This window comes from Alnus glutinosa, chromosome 8, assembly GCF_958979055.1.
Source record: "Alnus glutinosa chromosome 8, dhAlnGlut1.1, whole genome shotgun sequence".
Taxonomy (NCBI): Eukaryota; Viridiplantae; Streptophyta; class Magnoliopsida; order Fagales; family Betulaceae; genus Alnus; species Alnus glutinosa.
Window position 1 is genome coordinate 19,814,605 of NC_084893.1, and position 11,349 is coordinate 19,825,953.

General features: G+C 41.6%; 1 protein-coding gene across 1 annotated transcript; it reads right to left on the reverse strand.

Annotated features, from left to right (window-relative positions):
- Positions 1 to 10,538: 10,538 nt before the first annotated feature.
- LOC133876193 (uncharacterized) lies at positions 10,539 to 11,258 on the reverse strand. Its single transcript, XM_062314477.1, has one exon. The coding sequence runs from the start codon at positions 11,256 to 11,258 to the stop codon at positions 10,539 to 10,541; it is 720 nt and encodes a 239-aa protein (XP_062170461.1).
- Between the last annotated feature and the right edge of the window lie 91 nt (positions 11,259 to 11,349).

Here is an 11,349-nt window from a genome sequence, read left to right on the forward strand (position 1 = left end):
AAGAGACTTGGTGAACATCTCCTTCAGCTTCTGAAAGCTGACCTCTGAATCCGTACTTAATTTTTGCATTCCGCTCTTCAGGTTTTGGAATTCCAATTTCAGTTTCTCGATACGATCCTTGTTGGTAGCCATGGTCGCAAGAACACGGCTCTGATACCAAGTTGATAAGAACCTCCACGATAATTGGAACAAAAAATAGATAGTGATAGATAAAGACTCCAATTAGGGAATGGAGACAACCACAAAGACAATAGTCTAATTACAATATTCAATCCCCAACTTGACTTCACATCCTAATCTTAGGGTGTGTTGCGATTGCAATTTCATAGACAATAAGTGTGATTTTAAACCAAATCGCAAAACACAAATCGTTTGGGAACTGCGTTTTTAAAAATTGTGATTTGAAAACACAGAAAATCTGCTTTTTCAAATTGCAAGTAAGATGCTTTTTTAAAAACGCAGAATTGTTAGTATTTTGGCATCATTCAGTTTGGATAAAATCACTTATGTGTAAAGATGTTGTAAACAGGGATTCCACTATTTAGAGCATTCTCAGAAGACTCTGCACTACATTCAAGACAGAAGTTTTCGGTTCCCTGTCAGCCGTCTGGACGATCGAGCCATCCCGTCCAGACGCTCATCTGTCTACTGTTCATCGTCCGGACAACGTGTCATTCCGTCCAGACGCCCGACAGACCAAGCACCATCCGTCCAGACAACGTATATTTCCGTCCGGGCCTTCACTATGTCAAGAAGCTTCTGTGCTAGCTTGCATCAGTCCGGACGTCTCAGCAACCCATCCGGACGTCTCAGCAACCCATCCGGACGCCTCTCAGTACACGACTAGCATCAGATTCTTTCCAAGTTCAGAATAAGGGAAGACTGATTCAACCGTCCGGACGATGTGGTATCCCGTCCGGACGCCATCTCCATAAGGCAAGAATCGCAATTCAAATATCATCGTCCGGACGTCAGTCAGCCTTGGTCCGGACGCGCGTGCAGCTAATATGAAAATTGCTGATTCGACTTCAACCGTCCGGACGACTGCCTATCATGGTCCGGACGTGCGCATAGCATATATGGAAATTGCGTGTTGAAGTTCAGCTGTCCGGACGTTCATCCCCCATGGTCCGGACGCGCGAAGCCTTATATGGAAATTACTTGCAGCGGACGTGCGACCATCCGGACGTCAGTGTCTCACCATCCGGACGCTGCTCTTAAACAGGAAAGATTTTCAGAGAAATTTTTGGAAAATCCTGTCGCACAGTTGTCCGTCCGAATGGCCCAGGGTCACCGTCCAGATGGCGTCCATACATATTACTGCAGTCGCCCATTCTGCACCTTAGCCTATAAATAGAGGACCCTGGGCATTGAGAACTGCAAGAATTCGGTATTGAATTCCACAACTGCTCAGAGACGTTAATTTTCCTCTGAAGCCATTACAAGTGTGTTGGTGCTGCGCTACTTCTGAAGTCTATCTTAGGGGTTGGCCCTAAGGTAAAGGATTCCATTGAAGACCCCTTCAGGTAGGAGACCTGGTTGGGAAGTATTTGTGTTGGGTTACACGTTAGAGAGTAAGGTATGACCACTGCAGTCAGCATCAGGGGTATGTGAGTGTTACTGCTTTGTATCTAGCTTTGTCTACTGAATAGTGGATATCCTGGGTTTGTCTGCCCCGGAGTGGTTTTTCTCTTAACTGAGTTTCCACTTCGTCAACAAAATATTTGTCTCTTTTAATTCCGCATTTAATATTTTGTTGCACATTGTTCACACATACTGTTAAATTAGAAGTCCATCTATTTTTCAAGAATTTTAAAGGCCAAATTGCGATTTTGCCAAACGCTTAACTATGTTTTTAAAAATCATTTTTTTTTTCAAATCGTACATTTAAAATCGTTATTTTAAAACACACTTTTTGAAATCGTAAACCCAAATGGACCCTTATACTACTTATGGAAATAAGTACCCACCATACAATAAGGAAACTAACTACATCATGGTTTATCCCACATTGACTAGTTGTGGAATAACATGGCTACAAAAGATAACCCATAAACTACTAACTCTAACCAAAGTGAATAACTGCATGCTTGACTCCACTAAGTCCTCCACATGCCCCTGTGCTTCCTTAGTGTTCTCAACTTCCTCCATGTGCCCCTGTGCTTCCTTAGTGCTCTCAACTACCAAGGCCAAGTATCGTTGCGTAGCTTGCTGTGCTGTCTTGCGAGGGTTCCTACGTAGATCTCCATCATTGTCATATAGAGTTTCTTTATGCTCCAATAGGCTGATTAAAGACCATCGATGGTGCTGATTTTACCTTAGGGTACTGGAGTGTAGATGTTGGATGGATGGAGTTCCTCAAGTTTACTTAGCTCATTGTTAGAATTTCCCTTGATTATTTTTTGTGGAAAGGAGTACTGAGTTGAGGCTTTTCCAAGTCATTATATGAGTGTATCTTCTACAATTTGAAATGGGAGGGCTTGATATATCTACCAAACCTGTCCAGAAATCATTATGATTCTGATTTTTATCTTGCATGATGTTTCCTGGTTTATCTTGTTAAGATATGTGGTTTTCTGTTGTGAGGAAGTATGAAGTATAGCTAATTTGAAGTATCATACAAATATGTTGTACAAGCAGAATTTATATTTTTTGGATGAATAGCAGCAGGATTTATAATGTTATATGATTTGTGATAGAGGATATTAATTGTTGCACTGATTGAGGTTTAGTGGAGATTGTGTATAGAATAAATAACATATTCTTGTTATTTGCTTTCACAATATTCAAAGGTTGGGTTATGAAACTTTGGTTTGATGTGGTTTTTGTAATTGGCTTTTTATAGAGGATTGGATGATGAGTTACAAGAGTCACTTTATGAATTCTTGCCTTGGAAGCAAAGCTGCAAAGGGATGAATTGCAAGAGTCACAACATTCAAAAAAAATATAATACAGCTTGTATTTTTTGTAATTAACTTCTATAACAATAATTTGAATTTTAACTTATTTGTTGTAATCTTTTAGCTTATCATATACATTTCAATTGTACATTGTTGATTATTAATCGAAACTACAATATGCAATTTGCTTTCTTTTTATTTATTTTTTCAATTACAATCTATTTCTTTTCTTTGGGTTTATCATGTACTCGGTGTCCATATAAGGATCTCATGAGAATTCATCTACTACGAGGTGATGCAATGAGTGTTCATAACCTCGAAAAGATTTTTGTCGGAATTGATTTTTGGATGCACAATAATTGCCTAAACTTCACATGGTTCACATGTTGCTAAAAAAATTGCATGTTAATTTTGTTGTTCAAAGGCAATCTTGTTGCCCGTAAAACATTACAAGCAATAACCATTTGAACATCTTCAGACATCAAAGCATAGCAACATTCTCTTTCTTACATTCCCTAGCAACATCAATACTACCTATTTTTGCATACCCATATCTCGTATTTGCCCAACCAACTGCATCTTGTTTTGGCATCGGATTAAACAAATGATAGGCATCTTCCATCTAACCGCACTTTGCGCACCCCTCTAGCAGGCATTCTCTCAAACAAATCCCATTCAAGATTAATCCCATCTTTGATTGCTCACTCCCACTTTGGCATTCCATCAAACACTTTCCTAGTAAATTCAACAAACCGACACCTCAAATACCAGCCAATCACAGAATTCTACAAAAACCCACATCTACGATGGTAGAGCATTATAGGCCCTGAAAGTAGAAAACGTGAAAAATATAAAACTTCGATCACCAACTATCCAAGAGTATCATAACGTGGGTGGGAATATTGGGGCAAAGGCTTCACTTCAAATTAAAAAAAGTTTCAAAGAATAGAACAATCAAAAAGAACAAAATACAAAGTCTTCATGAAACAAAAATTACAGATTCTTACCTTGACATCCCTGTGGTTTTCAGAGCATTGAAAGGCACAGGACCATATTTCAAGACAAACTCAAAACAATTTTTCATGAAAGACTAGCCAATCATCAAAGAAGATAACACATCATAAACGAGAAGAGGTGGTGAGTTCTATTGGGTATTGACCAAATGACATCTCGTCCCCCCCCCCCCCCCCCCCCCCCCCCCCCCCCCCCCCTAAACTAAAAAATGGAGAAGAGTTGGTGAGTTCTATTGAGTATTGTCTCTAAAAAAAAACAATTCATGTTGGTAGCACCTATATACATGACCAAAACAATTGTAGTACAAATAGGAATGTAATCAAGCTGAGCTGAGCCGAGTCAAGTTTGAAGATTTCAAGACTGGCTCGTTTATAAGTCGAGCCTAAAGAGTCGAGCTCGAATTCGAGTCGAGCTATAAATTGCATGTTCAAGCTTGGCTCATTTAAAAATCGGGTGAGCTAAAGCTCAAGCTCAAGTTCGTTGAAAATGACATTCAAGCCGAGCCGAGTTACTCGACAAGCTTGGCTCAACTCGAGTTTGAGATAGACAATTCAATTTTTCAATGAGTGATCAAAGCAGAATTCAAGTCCAAAGTTTATGAACAACCTCTATGCATTTATTAATAACATAAATATATAATATGTAACAATATAAGGCATATTATAAAATATAGTACATAACTATAGTCTATAAGTAACAAAGTAACAATATGTTATTATAAATCTTTCCTCAGTTGGCCACAACACGGGCAACTTGCTTCTTTCACTACTTTTCTTTTATATAGAGTGGCTTTAGTAGGTAGCAAATTTTGGAAAGCTCTCCACATAAACATTTTAACCTGATTTGGTACCTCCAAAGACCATAAATCTTTCCACACCCCTTGGTCATTTTCTTCCTTTGAACGTTGTCCTCCATTTCTTTCCACTAATTCCTTACTCAGGTGATAGGCACTTCTCACCGAGAATAAGTCATTTGTAGTTCCCCTCCATGTTAACCGATCTGGTGGCAGTGAAGGACTAAGAGGAATCTGCAAGATCACTCTAGCTTCATCCAGTTCAAGAATTTCCCGTATAAGCTCATGCTTCCAGCTACCCTGCTCACCATCAATTAGTTTTGAAACAACATCCATTTCATCTAAAATCCTTATGGGGGATTGGACCGAGTAGGAGGTAGGGGTTGGTAACCATTGATCTCCCCAAATCTTTATATTGCTACCATCCCCCACTGTACAGCTCAATCCATGGATCAGTAAATCACGGGCATTGAAAATACTTCTCCAAACAAAAGAAACTCTAGAACCAAGAGAAGCATCCAGAAAAGTACCTTGTGGATAATTCTTTGCTTTGAGAATGCTTGTCGTGAGTGAATGAGGATACTGAAGAAGCCTCCATCATTGTTTAGCAAGCAATGCTTTGTTGAAACATGTCAGGTCCCGAAAACCTAGACCTCCCTTTGCTTTTGATTTCCCCATCCGTTCCTAACTTATCCAGTGGATTTTTGACTTGGAAGACATGTGACTCCACCAAAACGATTGCATCAAGCCATTTAACTCTGTACATAAAGCTAGAGGCAATTGGAAGACTCCCATACAGTATGTAGGAACCGCTTGTACCACAGCCTTTAGGAGCACCTCTTTTGTTGCTTGAGTCAGAAATTTTGTCTTCCAGTTAGCCAGTTTGTTTCAAACTTTCTCCTTGATAAGATTTAAAGCTTGATTCTTTGCTTTACCTACAAACATTGGCAGCCCCAAGTAAGTGTCAATTCTGTGTGCTTCAGTCAATCTAGACAATTCTAGAATTTGCTGTTTTCGTTCTAGGTTTGTATTTTTGCTGAAAAACACTGAAGTTTTCTGCATATTTAATTTTTTCCCCGATGCTACCTCATAAATTCCCAAGATCCTTATCAACCTCCACCATTCCACTGAGTTAGCTTTGCAGAAGAGCAAGCTATCATCTGCAAAAAGGAGATGGCTTATCCTAGGACCCTTGGGTGAACTGTGAAGTTGGTACCCCTGTAATAATCCCCTTTGTTTCAGCCTGATGAAGTAAAGCACTGAGGGCCTTTGCACACAAGATGAATAGATAAGGGGAAATAGGATCCCCTTGTCTAATTGCTCTCGTAGGCTGAATGTTCCTTACAGGACTCCCATTGATTAAGATCAAGTAGGAAATTGATTTCACGTATGACATCACAAGGCTAACCCACTTCGCAGCAAAACCCATCTTCAGCATTGCAGCTTCCAAGGACTATTCAACTCGATCATATGCTTTGCTCATGTCCAACTTGATGCCCATGTAGCCAGTTTTACTCCACATTTTGGTCTGCATTGTGTGCATGGTTTCATAGGCTGCAATTATATTGTCAGAAATCAAGCGACTTGGGAGAAAAGCACTTTGTGTATAGGAAATAATTTCAGGCAATATTACATTTAACTGATTAGTCAACACTTTGGAAATAAGCTTGTAAACCACATTGCACAAACTAATGGGGCAAAATTCAGTAACACAAACAGGGGTATGAACCTTTGGAATTAGAGCTATGTGTGTGGCATTAATATTACGATCCATTTCTCCAGTATTAAGGAAATATAAAATTGCCTTGCATACCTTCGGGTGGACAGTAGTCCACTTTTGTTGGAAGAAGCAAGCCGTGAAACCATCTGGTCTTGAGGCTTTTAAAGGAGACATTTGCTTCAGAGCCGAGGAGATATCTTCAATGGTGAATTCGGCTAGAAGCTCATGGTTCATCTCTAGGGTCACTTTACATGCAAGAGCTCCTATGCAGGATTCCACCTCTAGATCACCTCCGGTCCTGAATAAATCGGAGAAATAGTCCACAAAGGCATTTTCAATTTCTTCTTTTGAAGTGCACAAACATCCACTGAAATCTTGGATTCTCATAATCTGGTTTCTTCTCTGTCTATGAGTAGCGTATGCTGATACGTTCATATAGTTAGGGCTGATGTGGCACTGTAGCTGCATTAACCCTAGCCGCCTCTAGCATAATAAGAAGCCTCTAGCTAAATAAGGAGTAGAATACTTCTCCATATTTTCTTTCTCTAAGTGTCTTAGCTAAATAAGGAATATATTTTCCATTCTTAATTTATTTTCCTGCAGTGTGTTATGACGGCTAGACCTAATGGTTAAGTCTTATGACCTAGCCGTCATCTATTTAAGTGTAACCCTACTCAATGAATAAACATGCTGAATTCTCAATGAATAAACATGCTGAATTATAATCAAACATAGACCTTATTGGTTGTTTTGGAGATCAAGGCTCTCTCGAAGTAGCCATTGGAGATCACGGCTCTCTCGAAGTAGCCCATATCTTTTCTTTTGTTCCTTTTTATTATTTGATTGCATCAAGTGGTATCAGAGCCGGGGTTCCTCTCGTTAACCGCATTGATAAACCTTGAGGCCCGGTTTCCCTCACTAGAAACCAGAATTTTTTTTTTTTTTTTGAGAAAAAATTCCAGTTAATCACCATAGGTCGTTCCCGCAACAAGAACAAGGCCTACTTGGATTTTGCGGTGGAAGCAAGACCAGCCATGCGTTCATTCACCCAGCAACACGAACAGCAAGTTATGGAAGGACGCATGGGCAGCTTGGAGCAAGCGGTGCAGGCCTTGACAGCCCGAATGACCGAGGTATTTGAGATGCTGTCCGCCAGGGACCGACGTGACGCAGTGGAGAACGGGCGTAGGCGGTTACGAGCAGGAGAAGGAGAAGAATTCCTCGCGTACAAAGAAGAAGCCAGCAAACGGATGGAGGAGATCAGGAAAAGAATGGAAAGCTTTTCTCCACCACGCACCTCTCCGACAAGCCAATCCTTGCCCATAACAGGAGAGTCCAACGCAGGTTCTGTTGGTACGAATTTTATGCCCCATATAATCAATATCAAGCCTACCGAGGACGTCACGATGTCGCCTGAATTTTCTGGGGATATTTCAAGCCCGGATGGTCGTGTTGTCAAGGAAGGAGTTGCTGGAATTCTTGTAGCAGCTAGTCCAGAAGGGGCTGAAAATATCATGGGGGTGCTGCAGCAGAATGTGAAGAAGAAAGAAGAAGAGAGGAAGCACGGGTTGGAAGAGCATGGAATAATTTTTACAAAAACAGAACTGAAACAGAATGAGAAGAAGGAAGACCAGGGGCTGATTTTTGCAAAACCAGAATTCTTCCTTGGGGACAAGGAAGATGTTAGGGGAGAGGGATGATACGTTCATAAAGTTAGGGCTGATGTGGCACTGTAGCTGCATTAACCCTAGCCGCCTCTAGCATAATAAGAAGCCTCTAGCTAAATAAGGAGTAGAATACTTCTCCATATTTTCTTTCCCTAAGTGTCTTAGCTAAATAAGGAATATATTTTCCATTCTTAATTTATTTTCCTGCAGTGTGTTATGACGGCTAGACCTAATGGTTAAGTCTTATGACCTAGCCGTCATCTATTTAAGTGTAACCCTACTCAATGAATAAACATGCTGAATTATAATCAAACATAGACCTTATTGGTTGTTTTGGAGATCAAGGCTCTCTCGAAGTAGCCATTGGAGATTACGGCTCTCTCGAAGTAGCCCATATCTTTTCTTTTGTTCATTTTTATTATTTGATTGCATCATATGCATGGAAAAATTTGGTATTGCTGTCCCTAAATTGGAGCCAATTCATCTTTGCTCTTTGCTTCCATTTCATTTCTTCCTGTGCTAAAACATCATTCAACTCATCCTTGATAGGACCCTCCGATAACAACACCTCTGCAGAATCAGACATTTGCACTTCATGCAACTCTAGGATTTTGTCTTGGGATTTGTTTTTCAGCTGGATTACCCTGTTTTCGCACCCACTTCTTCAGAGTTTTCCTGCATCCGGCTAGATTAGAATTCACATCAAACCAAGGATTCTGGCTACCTTGTTTAACCCTCCACACTTTTTTGATCATAGCACCATGGTCCCTGTGTTTTGACCAACTAGCCTCATACCTGAACATTTTCCTTTTATTCCAGCAGATGTCGCTTGCCTTTGAAAGAGACACGAGCAACGAATTGTGGTCCAAGATGTTTCTTGCCAGCACCATGACCTCCACAACATTAAAAATGGAACACCAACTCGCGTTTGCTAGGCTCTGTCCAATCTTTCCCTCGTGTAGTCCTTACAAACGCAGTCATTGCACCATGTATATTTCGGTCCTATATACCCCAAATCCACCAACTTGCTGTCCACCATAGACTGCTAAAAAGTCTTCATCTGAGCTACAGGCCGAGTTGAGAAGCTTGATTTTTCTGCTGATGTGGTGATCTCATTGAAGTCTCCCACACAAAGCCAGGGCTTCGGTGACAGGTGGGCTAAATGACGGAGAAGGGACCAGGCTTCCCCTCGTCTTGAAACCTTCGGGTGCCCGTAAAATCCTATGAATTTCCAGGGATTATCATCAATTCCACTCTGAATTACTGCATTGATGTGCCTTCTGCTATAATTTTGAATCTCCACTGTAATAGTCGTATTCCACAAGAGGATCAAACCCCCACTTCTTCCTTTGCAATCCACATTGAAGGCCCGATCAAAGCCTAGTTTCCTACGAATACCTTCAACCTCCCTATGCATTGTCTTGGTTTCCATAAGGAAAACCAAGTTGGGTCTCTTTGCCCTCACCATTTGGGTTCCTAAGCCCCCAGCAGTTCCAGCTCAAGGAAATCATTATGATGGGCGGGGTTGGACTCCAGCCTCCGCCTGATCCCTCTGAGCAAGAGGGGAATTGTTTGAAATAGTTCTACCCTTCTTTGCACCTTTTGTCTTCCCACCTGTCTCTTGCCCCACAATCTTTCTTCTCCCATCAGTACCTTTCGGTTTCAACACTGGATATTCCGAGTTGCCAGCCCCTCTAGCCCGCTTCTTCCACGAGAGTTTGTTCCTCTTCACATCTTCATAACCTTCTATTTGTTTCGATACAGGAGCCTTTTACTTCTACAGGCTTCCTTAAGATAGGATGATTCTGTATTATCTTATTATTTCTTTGTGGTAGAACTTCACTCTGTGCCTGGCCCATCTCTCCTCTAGTTCCCTTCAAAACACGTGGAAAGTACGTGTCTGTATTTGGATCTTTCTCCAGCTGGATATGGTCATCCGCTCTCAGGCTTTGCCACCTCATCTTATTTGCGGTTGAATCCCATTGGCCCATATATTTATGGCGTAATTTCCCACCAGCCTCCGGAGTGGATTCTTCTATAAAGTCAGCTACAAACTTTCTATAAAAGGATGAATATAATTTCGACTCCTCCCGCATTCCACGCTCCTTTCTTTCTTGAATACCATCTGCTATAGATTGCCCAAAAAAAGGCAATATCATCGGCATTAACGTCCCCCTCCACAATTGGCTCCCTAGGGTGTTTCCCAGTTTGGAAAGGGATCGCAACATTAACTACTACCTTCAGAAAGCTTTCCCTTTCCAAATGTGGGACAATATCCAGCTTGCTAGGGTTTCCACAGGTGCCGTCACCCCTTGCCTCTTCCTCCATGGCCGCCCCCGAGGACTGGCTACCAGAGCTTTCACCATTCCGCCGTCGCTTGTAATCTCCATTTGCTCGAGTGAGAATCCTTCCATTCCCCTACGCAATGGAAAGGTAACTCGTAACTAGGGTCCATATGGTTGTTCATCTTCCACGTTAGACGTTCTGCGACTCCCACTTCTAACGCATCTCAGCCGCCCATGCATGATGACACTGCATCTGTAACAAAACTTTGGTAGCTTTTCATATTTAAAAGCTATCCAAATTGAACGATTATGGACATGCATCATCCTCCCTCTAGCTAAAGGCTTTAATAACTCCACCGCCACCTTAACATGTAGAAACTCCCCCCATCTTGGATCATCATCATTCACGTACACATCCTCGACCTTACCAACTGAAGAATCGATCTTTTGTTCTGTCTCTCTGCCCATACATGCGAGCGGAAGAGTGTACATCCGAATCCCAAGCGACGCCGGATCAAAGATCATCTCTGCAGGCGGCATTAGACCATTGTACTCTGTTAAAGAGATCAGGTTCCCGTCAAATAGCCAAGGACGTCCCTCCATAATTCTGGACTTATCCCATTCATACTCAAACTCGACAATGAATCGGTTTCCTCCCAGGACTTTGAAAAACACCTCACCCATTGGCCGCCATGCCTGAATTAACAGTGCTCTGAAGAACTCCTTAGGGACGATACGATCCACCATAATCTTTCCGACTAGGCAGATCTTTCCCCTATGAACCATTGGTGCTATCTCTACGTCCTCCAAAGACACCCTAGAGTTTTCATCCTTGTTGAGGGAGAATTTTCCCCACATCTCCTGTAAATCCTCAGCCATAGTAAACTTCAACAAAACAGGTTCACACACTCTAGACAACCACCGTCACAGAGAGGACGACCGTCAACTCCAAGCCCACAGGAACTGGAGA

Coding starts and splice junctions, on each gene's coding strand:
- LOC133876193 (XM_062314477.1), bottom strand. CDS start 11,258: ATGGCTGAGGATTTACAGGAGATGTGGGGAAAATTCTCCCTCAACAAG.